The sequence below is a fragment of the Myodes glareolus genome, chromosome 10 (assembly GCF_982192425.1).
Source record: "Myodes glareolus chromosome 10, mMyoGla1.1, whole genome shotgun sequence".
In the NCBI taxonomy this organism is placed as follows: Eukaryota; Metazoa; Chordata; class Mammalia; order Rodentia; family Cricetidae; genus Myodes; species Myodes glareolus.
Genome location: NC_142035.1, coordinates 50,054,010 through 50,074,477, shown reverse-complemented (window position 1 = coordinate 50,074,477; position 20,468 = coordinate 50,054,010). Strand labels below are relative to the sequence as shown.

The 20,468-nt window shown below is 40.3% G+C and overlaps 1 protein-coding gene across 4 annotated transcripts in view; it reads right to left on the bottom strand.

Annotated features, from left to right (window-relative positions):
- Positions 1–205: 205 nt before the first annotated feature.
- Positions 206–20,468, bottom strand: part of Anapc1 (anaphase promoting complex subunit 1) — a 78,398-nt gene continuing 58,135 nt past the window's right edge. For all 4 annotated transcript variants that reach the window (XM_048460053.3, XM_048460052.3, XM_048460055.3 and 1 more), the window contains exons 37-48: positions 20,309–20,362; positions 18,850–19,043; positions 17,421–17,507; positions 15,039–15,156; positions 13,762–13,839; positions 13,383–13,450; positions 12,393–12,531; positions 9,894–9,980; positions 8,677–8,772; positions 6,934–7,129; positions 4,679–4,813; positions 206–3,243 (exon numbers count right to left, since the gene is read on the bottom strand). In XM_048460053.3, the coding sequence (XP_048316010.3) occupies positions 3,128–3,243; positions 4,679–4,813; positions 6,934–7,129; positions 8,677–8,772; positions 9,894–9,980; positions 12,393–12,531; positions 13,383–13,450; positions 13,762–13,839; positions 15,039–15,156; positions 17,421–17,507; positions 18,850–19,043; positions 20,309–20,362 (1,368 nt within the window). In that variant the 3' untranslated portion in view covers positions 206–3,127. The remainder of the gene's footprint in view (positions 3,244–4,678; positions 4,814–6,933; positions 7,130–8,676; positions 8,773–9,893; positions 9,981–12,392; positions 12,532–13,382; positions 13,451–13,761; positions 13,840–15,038; positions 15,157–17,420; positions 17,508–18,849; positions 19,044–20,308; positions 20,363–20,468) is intronic.

The window sequence follows — 20,468 nt, the reverse complement described above, 5'->3', positions numbered from 1 at the left end:
CTGAGTCATTCACCCAAACCCCAAACATGCTTGGTAAGTGAAATATGCACAGAAACATCCAAGCCTAAAAGGTAAGTGAGTGGTACAGCTAGCTTTGTGTGACACTTTTCTGGGAAGACTCCCCCCACCAACCCCCAGACACATGTTCATAAATCAGTTAGGAAATCAAAGACAGACCAAAGAAATGACATTGCCAAAGTCCAGCTTAGCAAATCAATGAGTTTATTTGGACCACTTACAAGAGCAGGGGCAACTCAAAAGCAGCTGTATCACCAAAGCCACCTCAACATGGGCAACCCCTCTTCACAACTTGCAGACTGCTTGACTAGTTAGAGACTCTCCTCTCCCGGGCAGCTAGGCCTCCTCCTTTAGGCAGCTCAGGTGGTCAGTCAACCTGCCCCTTTCTGTCTTTTTACCATCCTCCAGTCCCTATGCCCCACAAACACATAGAGCTCTATTTCTACAACCTTGGGGGAGCACTTTATGACCTTAAGTTTCAACTTTCTAAGACATGTGATGCTTGTTTAGTCTCTTGAGTTTCCCCTACCTCTTCTTCCTGGAGGGATGTTTTAATCTGAAGGAAAATACGACCAACACTGGCTTTCCTACCTTTGTGCTTGCTTTAGGGACCCACCCTCTATCCATGAGGCAACTCTGTGACATCAAGATCCAGCATGTCTTGAGTTCTTAAAGCACACAATCTCACAAGGCAGAGACTTGAGACATTCATTAGCTACAGAGAAAAGGCTAACAGTTCAGCTAAGCACTTGAGTATAAAAAGCACAGGAATTAAGATCTGACAGGTACTTTATAAATCTTACTGAATTTATTATGAAGTTCCTGTTTTAAAATTCTAATATGAATGTTTAAAAGAAAAAAAGTTGAAAAGTACTTTCCAAAGTATCCTAAATGAAAAAGATGGCAGTATTCAAGTTTATCAAAGCTAAAAGACAAAAGCTTAAACAAGATGCTCTACATAATGTGACCACAGTAATAGACTAAGTCAATCAGTACAACTCAGAAAAGAGACACAAAGGCCCATGTGAGTCCAAAGATGCTCGCCTGTTTTTTCAACATGTTCATAAGCTCTGCCAATGCGAAGTCCTTTCAGTTCACATTGAGAAGCCGTTTCTGAGTCTCTTGGACAAGAATCCAGGCTGGCAACAGCAGACCAGAGCAGGGCTGGAACGCAGTGGGATGGGTAGAGCCCAGCATGTAGAGTGAGGGCTATGTCAGAGCAGAAGCCTGACATTTGACCTCAATTTGCCTTGGCTCCTGCTCCCTCATTAGACCTTGAGGGAGGAGATGTCAATATCCTTTGGGGAAATCTGAATGCACTGTTCAGTTGTGTGTCTGTAGCAGACGATACTTGTACTCACAGCAGCTACACCTTGTCTCCACTCCATGTGCATAGGAGGTGAAGCAATAGAACAAATTCTGGCCAATCAGCCTTCACTTGAAGTCCCAGGTGCTGCTTTGAGAATAGACATTTCACTGCCAGGTTTCTCTAGCTCTTCCCTTGCGACGGCTCCCAGGAGGCTGGCTGCTGTGGATGGTGAGACTGCTTCCCACGGGATGTTTTGGAAACTAGTAAAGATAATGATTATTTGCTGACTCGAGAACACTAGAATTTATTCTTTGTGCCCATCCAGCTGACCACAGGCCCATCAATGCAGTTTCCACTGTATTCGCTCCTCTCTTTAAAGCTTACTGTTCACTCTTGTCGACACCGTCATGACTATTTTCCCTCCTGTATGAGTTAATGTGTCCGGAAACTACTCAGATGCCTCTCAAGTCTTCCTACAGCAACCATTAACAACTGAGAGTGAAAATAACAATCGCCTGAACAGTGGGTTCAATCTTGATGAAACTGAACGCTCATCACCTACCAATTCATAGCAATCTTTAAGAGTGAAGGAAAACACATTTTGCTGTTAAAGTCAGTCACAAATTACCTTGATGCAGGCAGATGGACATTACCAAATCCCAATGGAGCCACCTATATTTGCTTTTTCAGTAACAAATGGGAAATCAGCAGGTAGAAATTTTGCAGTTCCTACTTATTCATGGTTCTGTTCTTCTGAAATCAAGCTATGAGCACAGGCTGGAGTGATGTGGAAGAAGCTTTCTTCCTGCCACGTGAGGCTGGAGCTTAGGTGCCCTCAGAGGACTATCTTGCTTCATATGGGCTATCTTGAAACCCAGAACACAAAAATACTCCCCAAATCTTCAGTTCTGATGAACTTTTATATTTAAAAACATTTTCTTAACATTCCTCTATAGGGGCAATTTTATATTTTAGGTATATTGGGCAGGTATCATACACTAGCCTGCACAGGCTGCTAAAACCAAGTACCAGACATGACGGTTTAAGGGTGACAAATTTATGTCTCATACTTCGAGATGCTGAAGTCCAAGACGCTGTCTGAGTGGTTCCCCATGAGGGAGTCTTCCTGGCTTTTAAGCAATGTGTTGCTAATTCTCACATAATAGTGAAAGAAAAGCATTCCTCCTCTTCTCCTGAGTAGGCCATCGGGTCTATCATATTAGAACTTACCCTTAAAGTATCCTTTAACCTTGTTACCGCCCAAGAACTGCAGCCCACAGTCAGCAGAGGTCAGGGCACAGTCCCACACTCCATGCTGGGCAGGCAATTCTTCACTAGAACTCTGCTTGCAGTGATCACATCGTCCGTCATATCATAGAGAAGACGGTGACACAGAAGACAACACAGGATTCTTCAACAGCGGCGGAAAGTCCACTTTCGTGATGTGGTTTTTCAGCCTGGCACTTCTGAGTACAGACCTTTCATCTGAACCACTGAAGTTCAAAGGCTTCAAAAATCAGCCTGTCGCTCTGTTCTGAAGTTCAAAGCAATCACCAATAGTTTTGAAAACAAACCAAAAATCTTTATTTACAAAAGAGCATTTGAACCGGCTCTTACACATTGGCTAACGACACATGGACAGCAACAGTGTCTCTGGAGCATTTCCGACACAGATCTTAAACACAGTGAGGCTTACGTCTCCGAGTTCCACTGCTCACCAAACAGAAATGCTGCCTCAGCTTTGCTGTCATTATGATTCTGTGCTGGAGTCATTTCAGGTAGGTTTACTACCAGATGTGGTCACATAACCATCGGCTGTGGGTTTCCAAGCAGCAAAGGAGCCAGTCTGAGCAAAGCTCGGACTGGAATCTTCAGCTGTCTAAACCTGAAGAGGAGTTCAGCAAAGTTCGTACTCCCTGAAGAGACAGAGATGCAGGAGGTTACATCACTGCACAGCCTTAGTCACACAGTCCTCCCAAGGAGCATAACATATGTGTGAGCCAGGTGTTCTTTCTTCAAGACAGAAGCCCCTAGAAGCAATCCCTGAATTTTTAATTTCCTAAAATACTAAGAATTTAAACTTACCCATTCTGTACTTTAGAGATTCAACCACTGTGGGAACTTTTCTATGCACATTAAATTTAATTAGCCTCAATTATGATAAGTGATTCTGAAAACTGATTTTAATACTTAATTTCTGCTCTGTGAGTTCGATCTTCTACCAAAAATAAAATAAAAGAGGCAAACAAACAAAAACAAAAAACCACCACAGACTGAAGGCTGTGGGACGGGTACCACCATCTTGGGCTGGTAAATTGTCTTGTCCATCTGCAAGCTCTTTACAGGCAACTTCCTGGCCAGTGACTCTTCTGAAACCCCACCCTCTGGCATTCCCCCCCCCAAAGGCCCTCTCCTCTCTGAAGTCCTGCCCTCTGCACCCACCCCCACAGCCCTCTCCTCTCTGATACCCATCTTGCAAACTCTAGCTCCCTAGGCTTCTCTGTATCCTCACCTCCTTCACACAACTCAAGGTCCTTAAGGCTCCCCTTCCCCAACACAACCGAGAACCTCTCAAACAATCTAGCCAGCAAGGATAACATCAAGCCATTACTTTATGGATTTGTCTTTCTGTATTTGTTTTCATAGAAGAGGCCACAAAATACAAGCAATTCCTCATGGACATAATTAGAAGTCTGTTTATAGTGTCTGAGGCTTCCTAAATTCCATAAATGAGTACTGGCATTAAGCTAAAAGTGATTAAACACTATACAAACAACCTTCCCCTTCTCAAAAGTATTTTTCATCCTCAAAATATCAATTTAAGCATGACATGAATCGATCAGACAAACTCAGAGCCTGTTTCCATATTCCAAACAGCACTTCACTCAACTTTCTACACTTCTTAATGTAAAAATTGTAAAGATATAGAAAATTAAGTACCTGTAGCTTTAAAGTTTTAGGGTAATAGAATTTGTGATTACATATAACTTTTAAAAACTAGGAAACCTTAAAAAGTTCTAAGAAAAATAAAGTAACTCCTGTAAATATAGCTCAGGTTGAGTGTTTGACAGCCATGCCCAAGACCCTGAGTTCAATCCGTATAACTTAAATACATATAGATTTCATTCATTATAACAGAAAAATATACACATTTAGTTTATAGTCCTACTCTGAAAAACACTTTTTTAGAAATAAAAGTATATGATTTGTTCTATTTTCAGAAAGCATTCTCAACAAACACAAAGCACGACTAAAGATGAGTGCTGCATTAGAGCAGGTAACTCACAGGAGTGTCTCCCTAACTAGAAACTGGTGGGACATGTACTGAAAAGCGGGTCAAGGTGAAATTACCTTCCAGTCCCAGAGGCGGCAAGTGTCGTGGTGCTGGCACAGAGTGGTAGACCAGGAAGCAGGCCAGCATGTTCAGCTGGGATTTGTCAACAGGCTGCCCACTGAGGTAGGCATGCACAGCCGCATCACCTCCAGCTGTGAGAGGACACAAGAGGAGTTCAATGGACCAAGAACAGAGATGAGAAAAATGGGAAGGATTATTTTTATTACTCTTTCAAAAGTGCATACTTAGCCATTGGCACAAACCAGGAAGTGATGCACAGGTAGAGGCTAGGGTGGCCTGATACTGCCCAGTTTAGAGTGCTGAGGAGGTGAGAAAATATACAAATACACGAGATTACATGGTAACAAAAACCCACTGTCACTTTTTTTCCTCCAGTATAGTATTCAAGGAGAATGACTTAAGGCCAGGATAGACTCTATTTACTCTTGGTTGGAAATGATCAAATTCCAATGCCTATCAGAGAGCTTTTGAAACACAGTCTGACACAGTCTGGAGTTTCTGGTGTAGTAGGTCTGGAGAAAAAGTACAAAAACATGTCTGTAACCAAGATGCAGCCATTCAGTGACGACATTCTCTGCAACAAGGAGGGGTGGACTGAGGAATAGGATGAGATGGTCAATGCCACATTTGCTTCTGGGACAGGAATGACCCTCTTCATGCCAAGGTTCCTAAAAGCAACTCCTTTCTCTGTCTCTCTCTGAGCATCATGAAAAACTGGAAAGTCGTAATTGCTGGCTGTACAATATGAGGAGATAAAGTGACCACAGAGAGGGTAGCATAATGGAACTTTAGGGGTAAAAGTTGAAGAACCAGCAATTAAGGAACCTCTTAAACCTGTCTTATCTGTGTGTTTCTAGTAATACTAGCATACTGCTAACTTCATTATTTAAACCAAATTCAGTTCTGTCTTCTGCTACAAGCTTAAGACAGACATTTGAGGGGCTGGAAAGATGGCTCATTTGTTGAGAGCATGGGTTGCTCTTCTAGAGGATCTGAGTTCAATTCCCAGCACCCACATGGCAGCTCACAACTGTCTATAATTACAGCTCCAGGAGTTCTGACACCTTTACATGGACATACATGCAGGCAAAACCACCAATGCACATAAAAATAAAATAAAATAATTTAAAATTTTTTTAAAAAAAGACAGATATTTGAACCAAAAAGAAAATTTGAGAAAACAAATAAGAGACCTAAAGATGCTTGGAAAACTGAATTCACCAAGTACCCTAAAGAGCAACAAGACCAACCAGGTACTATGCTAAGAATGGGCTGTCACTTTACACTCCTCCGAGAATTTGATAAGCCTTAATGGCATACTTCCCAATAACAAAGGCTCTCTACTGGTGTTGAAATACAAAATTTAATGAAAAGAAAACACGGACACCTATTCTACAGCATTTTCACACACACAGAAAATGGTGATTCTAATGCCTATCAGAAACATTTCAAAGCTACACAGAAGCATCTGGTAAATGGAAGAACAGTGCTCACACAGCTACTTTCTTCATTCACTCCCCACAAGCTGCTTTACAGTCTGTTTGTCAGAAGCTTATTTCCCAGCAGGGCAGCTTAAATAAGAAAGCATAGTTACTACTAGGACTAGGGTTTGTGTGGACACAAAGCAGGTCACCGTCAGCTATTTGCTGGGAAGAGCTGAATGAAAAGAAAGGGATATAAAAGTCCAGGAATTGACTGCAGACATGATGGGTCTCAGCCAATCACATTCTGTTTAGGGTGTGTCCCCCTGGGGCCAAAGAAAACAGATATGCTTGCCTCTGCCCTTTTTGTTCCCTGCGATCCTGGATCGCTGGAACCCTGATCTTGTAAGTTTCCTTTCTTCCATTTATTAAAGCTGAATCTTTTATATTAAGCTAGTCTGGTTAATTCTAACTACCGATCGACTACGCCAATCACAGTCAGTCAGTTTTAGGTACAAGTAATATGTCAACCGCATTCCCACAGTCACATCACTTCTGAGAGTTATGAGTAACTTTACAGTTTCCTTCTTTCTGAAGTTAGCACTTCTCTGAGCCATGGCCACAAGATCTCATTGACTCATTCCATAAGCCCATTCCTAAAGCAGGTAAATGTATTTTTAAAAGACTTATCCAGGATTTAACTCATCAAACTGGACACAATCAAGCCATAGATTATGCTCAGGTTTACCTTGTTTGCCACTGGGAACTGCTAGAATAGAGAAGCCTCAGTCGAGTGTACCCTAAAAGCACAAGGGCACTGTGTCACATACCTTGCAGCCACTCATCCAGGGTGGCATCAATAGTGCACTTCACCACAGGCAGGAACTCAGAGTTCATAAAGAGACCTCGCTTAGGGTCCTGCTGCCTCTCCTGGTGGCTTCGGGAACTGAAAAACTCTAAAATCAACTTTATCTGCCAAAGATCAGATGTATCTGACATGTCTCTCTTTCTAAGACTTCTTATAGCCTGCGTGAGGAAACAGAAAAAAAAAACAGTTTGTTTTAATGAAATGGTAGGATGTTGTAATCATGTCCTCTTCAGTGTTGCATTCTAGGGTATGCTTAAAATATGGATGACAAGATCAGCAAAAGGCCATGGTGAACCACGGGGGGTTAAAATGCAGCTGACCAAAATAAGGAGCCTTCCCTGGTGTGGTTCACTTTCTTCAAAGGTTGAAGGCAACTTCCAAGTACAAGGAACAAAGGTCAAGGCCATTCAGCAGTTCTGAATAAGGAAGATCCACTGGTGTATAAATCTCTGGGGAAGAGGTCGAATACAATGTCAACAGGATCAGACAGGAATCCCAGTGGGGCAGGGGGTAACTATTGATCTTAAGAATTACCTATAAAGGTACCAAGGCAGGAGACATTCATCCATGGAGACTGTTGTAGGTGGTCTAGGAGGGGGAGAGTTCCCAGAGCTTTTAAAAGAAAGGGAACTAGCAACCAAGAACACAGCTTAGCTACTACACCAAGAGAAGCAGCAAGCAAAGAGCCAGCACAGCAGCACAGCCACTCTCTGCAACTGACAAGAGATGGGCCCCATACTGTAGAGCCTTCTGGGCCTGGGCTTCTGCTGGAGTGTGGAACACTACTCTACATATGACAACTTTCATGTCTGGGGAATTATCTGCTGCCTAAATGCTTTTCTACTCAGCTATCCAGCAGATTATTTTGACTATCAAAGACTATTTCTTTGGCATGAGACAGAGTCCCAACTGCTAATCTATAAACTTTTCATATTTACTGAGGATTTTAAAACTATAGGTTCTGGAGGTTGCACCACCCTCTCCCACCCTAATATTCAACTAAGTAGGTATAGAACAGGATTTGAAGATCTGTATTTTAAGATTCCCCAGATACATTTTAGCCAGGTTAGAAAACTATTGGCTTAGCTTAATTGCAAATTTGGGTGTGAAAAACTATGAGATGTGAGAAAGCTATATTAATAACAACTCTGATGAGAGGCCGATGCTTCAGGAAAGCTCTCAGGCATTATGTTCTGCATGCTCCTATTAGGCACTTACTAACCATCAAGAGAACCAAAATGAACACCACCTCCCTAAATCACCAATTCCTGGTTCTCAAACTTCCTGCAGTCTTGGCCAAGGAGGTAGGATTTCATATTCAAGCAATCACTGGGGTACATATGGCTCACCTACTGCTCATTTGTGGCCTTCCTATGAAGAAGTTTTCTAGAAAGGAGGCAACAGATGGCACAGGAACACTAGTGCAAAAGAGGAAATGATCTCTTCCTCCCCACATCAGAAGAAGACAGAAAGGGACATGGAACTCCTAAGAGAAAGGCAGCCTTCCAGAGAGCACTCCTGCTGGCACCAGTCCAGCCTTTGTGCGTTAGCATAGAGCTGCCAGCTGGGAATGGTTCCCTGCTAAGATGGCTAAAAGCAAACAAGAAACTAAAAACTGAATACAAGAAACTTCCCATACTATTACAGAGGTCATTTGAAATACAGGATCAATCACATCAGAACACAAACAACTTTGAAACCATACCTGATCCATTGCTATGTAGGCAGGCAACATCTCTGGAGTTTCCTGAGTAACACACTCGTAGAGTACTGAAGAAAAGAGGTCCAGAATCTCCTGTTTCTATGGGGGGAAAAAAGCACTTTTTAGCACATCAAAGTATATTCCAAAATCAACTATGGAGCAGTTACAATGCCTATTCTGCAGCTCCGTGGTAAACAGTGAAAACCAGTTCCTCTATAAAAAGTCATAGTCCATGCAGTGTTATAACAGCAGTCAAAACCCAGAAAAGGAAGGCGAGAAAACAGCATGTGATCTGATCATGATCAATCTAGGGTTAAAAAAAAATGCTGTGAGAACACAGCAGACATGAGCCCTCAGTCGGCTGGCAGCAGTGGGATACACATAGGAGCACTGACCAACAAAGAGGCAAGGATAAACAGCACACAGGTAAGTGTAATGAGTTCTCAGAATCAAATGCAGCAGTGGGGGCTGGAGAGAGGAAGGAATGGTGGTGGCAAAGGAAGGCACAGGATTTATTAGAGCTGTCTCCCTGGCCTCAAATGCACACCCTAGTCCTTACTAGCTATGTGAACCTGGGTGTGTGATCGCTCAAGTAAGCAGTCTCCTCATCTATAAATCCAAATGATGGATATACCTGTGCACTTGGGGGGTGTGTGTGAAAGGGGAGAGCATGGGAGGAGAGGAGAGAGGGGAAACTGGTTGGTAGGTAAAATAAATAAAAATAAGCTATTTAAATAAATATAAAAAAGAACTGTGAGGTGTGGGGAAAGTCCCTGCATAGTGTGCACTGTGTAGTGAGGCTGCAGCTCCTTTGCTCAGCACTCAGAGTGACGTTGTAAGGCAGCATCTAAACATCTTTCCTTAGAAGGAAGAAGCTATATCTTAGGGAGGCTGGATGTTCTCGACAACAGGCTTCAACCCAAATCACCCAAGAATGGTGCTAAAACACTGAGAACAAATTCTTTCAAGAATGAACACAAGAACCATCACCCATCATAACTAATACCTTAGAAATTGTAACCTTTTTCTCCTATTAGGGTAGAAAGGTACTAAATTTAATTGTTTTTGTGACCATCTATATTTCCCAAGCAAAAACATGTAACAACGTGAAGGATATCATCAATCTCAAAGGCAGATGAGTATTACAGGTGTCTTTGGTTGTCTATTGATGAACTAATAAAAGTCTTGCCCTGAGGCCCAGAAAACCGTATAATACTTACTTGACCCATGCTCACAGTTGGTTTACAGAAATATTCAGCAAATGACAGAAGCGCTGGATCAGAAGTGAATGATGAAACTGTTTCTGGCTAAAAAAGAAAAACAATCATTTAAGGGAAGATAACCAACTGCTATTCCCCTTTCTGCTCACTCTAAGAACTCTACCACCTCTTTTCATACAATGCTCCACAGGACAAAACAAGCTAGAGCTTTGTCCCTCTCCTCTGTTAGGAAGCTGCTTCAAGAAGCTTTTGCATAAGTTAATATGAAGTGCTGATCTACCAAAACACCAATAATAAACATGTCTTTTTTCATATAAACTGTCCACAAAAGGCTTTCCTCCCTCCCTCCATGTCTAACTAAAGTCGGCTTAAAGTACAAGCACTTAGAGGCTCACAGAGATGGAACAACAACCAGCTCTGCATATACGGGACAGCTAAGTAGCTTTGCTCTTGGAGGACTCCAAACAGCGGGAGCAGAGGCTGTCTCTGACTCTCTTGCTGGCTTTTGGGAACCCATTTCTCATAGTGGGTCGCCTTGTCCAGACTTAAGATGAGGAGAGGTACTTCATCTTATTGCAACTTGATATGCCATGTTTTGTTGACATCCATAAGAAGCTTGCCCTTTCCTGAACAGAAACGGAGGAGGAATGGATGGGGGGGGCAGGGAGAGAAGGGGTAGAGGAAAGAGACTGGAAGGAGAGGAGGGAGAGAAAACTGTAGCTGGGATGTAAAATAGATAGATAGATAGATAGATAGATAGATAGATAGATAGATAGATAGATAGATAGACAGACAGACAGACAGACAGACAGACAGACAGACAGACAGAGTCCAAGTAGTATGGAAGAGTAAGGAAAAAGGAGTCTCGCTGTCTCACTCTCCGGAAGCCACCACAAAAGGATAGTTACTATGATCCTTCACATAAGAGCCTTTAGAAGAACTAGACTCACACAGACAAAAAGCCAAAGGGGCTGCTGCCTGGGCTAGCAAAAGAGCTAATGTTGATAGGGATAGCTTAGGTCTGCAAGTTGTAATTCTTCTAATGGCTACATGTCAACATTGTATCTGCTATTGTTTAGAAACAGTTCCCACTTAAAAATAGCTAAGGCACTAATGTTATGTGTTGTGCATTTTACTACAATAAAATAGTAGGAAAAAACCTCAGTATACCATTTAATATTCAGGACTAAAAATGGAGTATTTCCAATTTAGGTTCCTATTTTATTTTTAAACTCGTAGCAGGCAGGAGACTGAACTTTCTTTTAATTTCTATATACGTTCAATATTCAAAACTAAGTTGTGACTTATCTATTTCCCTTATAAATTGAAACAGCTTTTCATATAGGTGAGAAGTTTTAAAAAAAAATAGTGCTAATTTAAGCTAAACAAAACAACAACAAACAAAAAAACACAAAAACACAGACCAACTCTTCAAAATATTCCAGAGACATCAATTGATTGCTGCTAATAACAACACACTGACATCAAAACTGGGAGATTTTATAGCTTTACAACCAGTAACTATGAGAAAGGCTAAATGTCAACTGACTGATCTCAGATCAGATTTAAGCTGAACTATAGTACTCTGTTATCTCCTAACTCAGGGATAAGGAAAGTTGTTTTGTGCCTAGTCCTGAGCTGCTGAACTGACACATCCTTGATCTATGAGCCCCAAGTACTCTGAGAATCCTCAGCAAACATCTGCCTATGAAATGCTTAAAAACTAAGATTAAATTCCCAAGTTTAAGGCTAGATTACAGAACACATTTCTAATGATGGAAAAGAATTCTAGAACATAAAATATATACTGACCCCTCCACAGTATTGAATTTTACCTCATACTTTTAACTATTTTTTCATTTTAAATACTACTGTACTGGTAATGAGTACTATGAAATAATAAATTAAAATCAAGATTCATGCTGTATCCTTTCATTTTCATCAAGATTAAAGAAACAAATGATGGCTTAAAAATGGATTCCCCCACCCAATGGAATATAGCCAAGCATGGTGGTATATGCCTATAATCCCAGCACTCAGGAGACTAGGGCAAGGGAATCACAATGTGAGGTCAAGGCTGGGGTTATACTTCATGACAAAACATTTAATCTAGCATGTATAAAGCCATGATTCAGCCTCTAAGAGATAAAGAGTAAAGGGGAGCCAGGGAGAGGTGGTGCCAATCTGGTCAACATACTGAAACACTGCCAAAAGAAAGGAAGAAGGGGGTGCGGGCGGGCAGGGGGGAGGGAGGGAGACAAGTGTTAACTAGCAAATTTCTCTAATTGAGGGACTAGCAAGTAAAATAATTAAACCAAACATTGCTTGTAGTGTGGAAGTTTACTATATGTGGCACTAAATATAAGTCTTACATAGAATATTAGCAGGATGTCCCTATTTCATTATAAGTGTCACATAAGAAAGCAGTGGAAATCATGGCCGATTAGGTCTTACAATCTACAGCAATAAAAGAAGACACTAAATGAAACACAACACTACCTTGAAAGTCCGGGCTTCTGAGTTCCTGTTAGAAACAGTCTGCGCTAACAAACTCTGCCACCCCATTGGATCTTCTTTGTAGGACAGCTGGCCTGCCCTGAGCTTTACATACAAAACTCCATCCTTAGAAAGAATGGACCTGGGGCGGGGAGAGAAAAGATGACTTTACAGGCGGTATTAATGGCAGTTTTCTGCTGAAGCTAGCTTTTTCCAGTCCACTTTCAAGGGGGAAGACGAATTCGCCATTCTCTGGCAGGATTATTCACTATGTACAAAATGAATGAGTGCATATAAGTGAGGCTGCAGCTCCACTGCTCTGTGGGACTGGGATTAGCTAAAATTGTGGTTTCTGTGTCCCTTGACTATGCCTGAGACACAGCAAATACTAAAGATGTAGTAACTTCAGTAGAAAGAAAATACTAAGTAATCTAAGACCAAACAAATAGAAATTAGCTACTGCAGAAAAAGACGACACAATTGGGACTAAACTATGAAACTTTTACATGCTTTTCAAAACTTTTATGCAGTTAAACAAATTACATACTTCCCAAGGTATAAAATTATTAAAATGCTAAAATAATTACTTGCATATAATTTATTTTCCTTTTGTTAGTTGTAACAAGACAATAGCTAAAGGGAGCAAGAGAAGACATCTGACAAGCATCAGTAGTTACAAAAAGTCCCCTTTAAACCAAATCGTACTGTACCCACAGAAATCCCGTGACTGTCTAAAGTAAGTAAAATAACATGTTCTAGTTTTTCAATGAACTTGTGTGAACATTATAGTTTGACTCTCGAATTAACACTTTTACATTTTAAAACAAATCTTGCTTCAAAGACATAGAACATACTGTTCAATATACTCTATATGCTGTCGTGGATGAGATCAAAGAATAACAAACAGTTCTCAGACCCTAATCTAGAATATCACCTCCCTGAAGACTTCTATGCACTGCCAGAAAGGCAAAAGTGAGAATTCAGCATACTTACTTCAAGTGCTGTTCTCCCTTGCTTAAATCTATGAGCAGTTCCCAGTATCTTGGCCCTTTAACTTTCATCTGCAAGGACAAATGTAAACATAGTCATTCAAAGCTGGCAAACCAAACAGCCTTCTTAGAGGAAATAGTGACTTGGCTGCAATGAGCCACCTTTAGGTTAACAAGATCCAGCTGTTTACAAAAAGGGTGTGAACCATGTTCTGAAAAGACACAGGCTATTAGTAAAGACCATTAAGACAAGACCTCCTCTATCCTTCATAAAAACACCTCCTGTTGCTGCTTTCTTAAACAGAGAGAAAGGGGACACCTTTACTGCTATGCAATTGTTTTCATTTACCCCTAGACAGACCACCCAAGTCATGCCAACTCACCTGTTTTAACAGATGAAGTTCTGGAAGAAGGGTTGGAGCCATCAGTTCTTCTTTGGTCTGTTCATACCACTGAGTGCCCTTTACAAAGATAAAACACAACTAGCATTGGCCAAATGGTCACTCTGTGCCTTCCCCTTGCTCATGGTCTGCACTTTACTATGAAACAACACAACCTCTCTGTGGTGGTTTGAAAGAAAATAGCCCCCAAAGGGAATGGCACTATTAGGAGGTGCGCCTTAGAGAAAGTATGTCTTCGTGAGGGTGGGCTTTGAAAGTCTCCTTTTCTCAAGCTATACTCAGTGTGGCAAACAGTTCACTTCCTATTGCCTGCAGATCAAGAACTCTCAGCAGCACCATATCCAATGCCATGTCCTGCCATGATAACGGACTAATTCTCTGGAACTGCAAGCCACCCCAATTAAATGTTTTCCTTTATAAGAATTGCAGTGGTCATCATGTCTTCACAGCAAAAGAAACCCGAACCCTCTGATAGTCTTTTTGCTTAGCAGTCCTACACAAAGTCCATGATGGCCTGGTGCATGCCAAGCAAGCATTCTAGGGCTGATCTATAGCTACAGCCTTAATACTCAAATCTTAAAAGACTCAAGCCTAAATTCTATTATGGAGTATTCATCACCATCACTGGGCAGCAAACCTGAAGGGCTGTGCTTCTAAGCCATGGGTTTAAACACATGTTGAGAACAAGTGCTGTAATTGCTCCAAATTCTTCAACGGGATAAGAACATTCCAGCATGCCACACAACCCTCCAATTATCACACTGTTATCACTGCATCCATGCCCGGCCATTCATTTCCTTCAGGAATATGACATCATCACCTCACTTTCACATTTCAAAGTGTAGCACATTTTGACAAATAGAAGTATTTAATAATTTGGTACCAACTACATGGTTTGTAATCTGTGTGTACATGCCAATGAAAGATCACTGAAATACACAATTTAGGGATTTCAAAGGTTCAGCAAAATCAAACTAAGAATCATTCTTACTCAAATGACTCTGCAGAACAATTTAATTAGCCCCATAAAGTTAACAGGAACACTTTTCAGTGATCAGCTGATGATGTCAAAACCTACACCCGAACATGAGAGTGAGCCTGCATGGCCTGGCAGTGAACATGAGAGTGAGCCTGCATGGCCTGGTAGTGAACAGCAACATGGGAAGCTTTGTTCTTTGTGACGTTCAACTTACTATCATCATCTTTTGCTAAAATGGTTTTAAAATAACCTGGCCCACAGAGATGACAGGGACAGCTACCTTGTAAGTAACTTCTATAAGGGCATAGCAGGGTGTGTTTGTATCCACATCCACAGGTACCAGAAGCCTTGGTTCTGCAGCTAGCACATAGAGGTGCCGGAGGGCCTGGAGATGATACCTGTGCACAGAAAACAGAAGTGACAATCACTGTTGCTGACAGACTAAAAGAAGCTGGGGTGACAAACACCTTCCTATCAAGAATCTGAAATGAAGATGAAAAACTGAATTAAAAGTACAGAGAAATTCTAGTTTAATTTTTTTTTTTATTACACTTGTGTGTATGCCCATCTGATAGTTGTATGCAGAGCTCGGAGGATAACTAAAAAAGTTAGTCTCTCCTTTCACCATGTGGGTACAGGGGATTAAGCTCAGGTCATCAGGCTTGGTGGCAAGCACCTTTATCTACTGAGCCATCTTGCAGGCCCCAAAGCGCATAGAGAAATTCTAAGAAACTACTTATGTAATCTTTAGTCCAAGAATTCTTGGTCTGAGTTCACAGGTGGAAAAAAGTTTAACAAGGAATGTCTTAACAAGAAAATATTTATTAATGGAGCCTGAACAATTGACTTGAAACAACAGTTCCATTCAACCATTCCTGGCTTCTCCACACAAGACATCCTCGTCACTTATCTCAGGGACATGCTGTAGTTTTTTCTTCAGGGTTGGTAGGGAAGGAAGGACACCTGTCAATTCTCAGACAGCAAAGCTCTCTTATATACATCCTCGCACACAATCACACAACTCACTGACATACACAGTAAACACTGGCAACTGTGTGTATCTATTTTTGAATTTTCACATTAAAAATTTTAACTTTACAATTTACATTTTAGAATCCAAACACAAATGCTTAATTTTTAGATACCATTATTAAAGAGTAATGAAATGAGATTACAATTTAAAAAAAAAAATAAAACAAGGTTGAGGAGATGACTCAGCGGGGTGGTAAAGTGCACATGGCTTAAGTATGAAGGCTTGTGCTTGGCTCCCCAGAACTAACATCCTGGTGCAGAGGCACACACCTGTGTCTCTGCAGTGCTGGGAAAGTGAAGACAAGAGAATCCTGGGATTCTGGGGGCCCAATGGCCAGTCAAGCTCTATAGTCAGTAGGAACCCTATCTCAAAAAGTAAAATGGAGAGTGATGGGTGAACATAACACCCAAGGTCAATCTCTGGCCTCCACACACACATATAGGACACACACAAAACTAATGACTTAAAAACAGAAACAAAATGTCAGGCCGTGGTGGCACACGCCTTTAATCCCAGCACTGGGAGGCAGAGACAAGTTGATCTCTGTGAGTCAGAGGCCAGCCTGGTCTACAAGAGCTAGTTCCTGGACAGGCTCCAAAGCTACAGAGAAACCCTGTCTCAAAAAATAAAACAAAAACAAAAAAAAGGAGCTATTTTCTTTCCCAGTGCACAAAAGAGGTCCCTTTATCCTGAACGCTCCTGGAGAAGGACGTGTTAGTCATTCTTGTGCTTTACATGCTCTCTAGATGCTCTCTACTGCTTGCTGTATAAGACTTCTGGGGCTACTGCTTCCTGTCACTTCTAAATTGTTTTATTTTTTTATAGGTCTCGATTTTTGTCTTTTTGATGCCATTTACACAAAACTTCTCAGCTATCATATTAAAGAAGGAATTCACATTGCCACTAAATCAAATTAAGTTTTTTTCTTGGAATTAAATAATCTTAACAAAAAAAAAATAAATAGTATATATAAATATATGATGTGGGATTCCCCTCTGTATGCTGTGAATACCATTGGATAATAAAGAAACTGCTTTGAGCCTATAGCAGAGCAGGGCAGAACAGAGGTGGGTGGAGAAAACTAAACTGAATCCTGGGAGAAGAAAGGCAGAGAGGGAGAAGCCATGTAGCCCCATCAGAGACAGATGCCAGAACTTTAGGTAAGCCACAGCCATGTGGCGATATACAGATTACTAAAAATGGGTTAAATTAAGATATAAGTGGTAGCCAATAAGAAGCAAGAGCTAATGGGCCAAGCAGTGTTTTAAATAATAAAGTTCCTGTGTGGTTATTTCAGGGCTGAGCAGCCAGGAACCAACAAGCAGCCTCCTTACAACAAGTATATATATAGTAGCCAACTTCCCTTGGCTACTAAAGTTTGTATGGTAAATTTGCACCTAAAGATAACTCAATCTGGCCTACATTTGGGTTCACAAGTTTCAAAGATGTAAGAATAATAAGGCATCAGATGTCCAGAATTTTTTTCTAGTCTAATACTTTGAAAGAGATGTTTAATAGATTTAGCCAGGAAGGTAAGTTCAAAAACAAAGCAATTGCCCATGAAAGCAAAACAGACTAATTACCCTCAGATAACTCAGGAAACAGTGTTAAGCAATGCATGGGACTCACCGGTTGTCAGTGCTGTGGGCTGGGAAATGTGGGTAAAGGGCACAGAGAAGAGCAGCAATGGACGAGTTAGATGTGCTCAAAGAGTACCTGCAGAGCAAATTCAGTGGGGACAGACATTATTAATTTCCATGCTCATATCTTCCAGGCATTCTTGAGCCAGCAAAGTGGGGTTCTGTAACAAAGTATACTTGATAAACAAAGTGTATCCTTGGTGTGGATATATCTCTTTACAGTCAATCCCTGTATCATTTCCAGAATGACTACTATTCAAAAAAAAAGTAACATTTTACAAATGTCACAATGCAACCCAGGGATTAATAAGTAAGGTTTATCCTAAAACAACAGAGTAAGGATAATGAAGTACTTTATCATTTTGATAAATCAAAATTCAAAGATGAATATTCAGATATTAACACTAGAAACTTGGAGATTAAACATAACAGTGCAGGCTATTATAAGTATAAATCTTACAGAAAAACATAACAATTTAAAAATAAAACAATCACTAAAAGGCAACGCCAGGGGCTGGAGAGATGTCTCAGCAGTTAAGAGTGTGAGCTGCTCTTCCAAAGGACCCAAGTTTGGCCCTCAGCACCCATGTTGGGCAACTAACTCACAACTGCCTGTAATTCAAGCTCCAGGGGAATTGACACAGGAACCTGAACTCAAGTGTATAAACCCTTCCGTAGACACACACAAACCATAATTAAAAATAAAATATTTTTAAAAAATAGAGACAGAAGCAGAGATGAAGAAAAGTGATCCAATCTGAAAGAAAAGCAAGTAGCCATACTAAATAAGATAGGGCTTATTTGGAATAAAGAAATTTTAAAAATCATAAAATAAAAAGAATTTTGATAGTTAACATCCCTTTATCCATTTTGTTGGCTCTTTAATTTTTATTGCTGTTGCAACAATTCAGAGGTTGGGTCCTGTACAAGATAGGTAGGCAAGTACTTTATGACTGAGTTATAGCACCAGCTTTAAACATTCATAATCCTAAATTACTAGAAAGAAGCAACTGTCACAAAACATAAAAGGGAAATGCACATCTTCCTCATTATCTCTAACTTCCAAATTTTAATTTTTTTATACTTCTAGAGAGGTGAAAATAAACCTATATAACTCAGAAACTAGAGCAGTTGGCCAAGGTCACAGACATCAGATAAGTAAGTAAAGCTACAGATAAAAGACAAGATGGCAAGAGACTTCAACCCTCTGCAACTGATGCAGAGCTAATGCAGTTTTGATTAATGTTTTATCAGATTACTTACTATGAAAATGACAAATTCCAACATTTATATGAAAAAAGGTCAACAATAGAAAAACGTACTTTTAAAAGTAAAACAAACAAACAAAAATCACTTTTATAGATCTCTCTCATCAACTCTTTTTATTAAGGAAAAACAAAACAAGCCAAATTCATTACCTTCCTCCTCCTAAAAAGAGAAGACCCAGGGCCATGTGATGGGCCAAGTGGAAACCATAGTTCATCTCTCCACCCGTCTTCATATGCAGATAGCGACACAGCTGCAACACCTTCAGGTTCCCAGAGCCAGCCATCACCATGGCAAGAGACAGCAGGACAACACTCAGACAGGTTTCGAGGTTGTAGGGCCCTGTCTGGTGACACAAAAACATGACTCTGTATTAACTGTAATTGCGTTTCTTAATTACCAAAATATCTGACAAGGAAGATTACAAATGTTTGTAACTTTAAAACTAAATTTATAAAAATGAATATTCTGATTATGAAATATAAATTCAATGTAGAGTTTAAAAATATAGCATCATAAATTAACAATGCACCACCCACTGAGAACTGACATTATCCCTATAGACATCATTCTCTCAGAAAACTCTTCCCTAAATATATAAATCTTAAAAAAAAAAAAAGGCTCAGTGGTTAAAAGCACTGGCTGCTCTTCCAGAGGTTCTGAGTTCAATTCCCAGGAACCACATGGTGGTTCACAACCACCTGTACTGAGATCTGTCGCCCTCTTCTGGCCTGCAGGCAAATATGCTGTATACAAAATAAACAAATCTTTAAAAACAAGTCTTCCACATACATACATACACACATACACACATACATTTACAGATGAAAAGCAGACACTACCACATATGCTAACTCTCTTAGTGACTTACAAACAATTTTTATACACAGAAACTATACAGCAATGGTTCTACTACATCTAATATGTAAGAACATATGGAAATGCCATAACTTAAATACCTAATTTCTGATAGTTCTAATGTTTTCGCATTATAAAAATGACTGCATGGGTCTGTGTTGTCAACCAGAAAATATACTCTGGCAGTCTCTTTGGGGGTGGGGGTGGGGGCAATGTCTCAAGAACAACTGTATCCTCCCTGGATTTTTTTTTTAATTTTTAATTTAAATAACATTTTTTCATTTATTTTACATACCAACCAGCTTCCCCTCCCTCCTCTCCTCCCCTTTCCCATCTACACCCCCCTCCATTGCCATTCAGAAAGGGGCAGGCCTCTTGTGGGCTTGCACATAGTTCAGTCTTGCCTCTCTAAACTTTTTGGGTTTTTTTTTTTCATGAAGGAAACTTTTAGTATTCAGTAACATAATAGAATATGAAGTGTGACAATCCACAAATATTATATCTCTCTTATTTCTTCTCTTGTCACAAGAAATAGAAACACATGCATCCTCCCATGCTAATCAGAGTCTCAAGGGTAACCATATTCTCATCTAATTTAGTATCTTAAAACCAAAACATAAAGATGAGTAGTGCTTCAAATCTCCTTTATAATTCAAATAGCAAAGGTATTTGACAACCCATGAGTTTCGGGCTTATGAAATTTTCTTTGTTTACTTTATTCCCAAATAGGGGAAAGAAGAAAAAAAGACTTACTACAGAAGCATTGGGTGCAGATAAATAATTCATAAAATCTTTTGCAAATTTATGCTGGAAGAGAAGAAAAGAAAAATTGAAAGTTAAAAGTGGCATTTTTAAGGCTTTAATAGTAAAACAGAAGGAGAGCTCACAGCACAGAAGCACAAGCCAAGATATT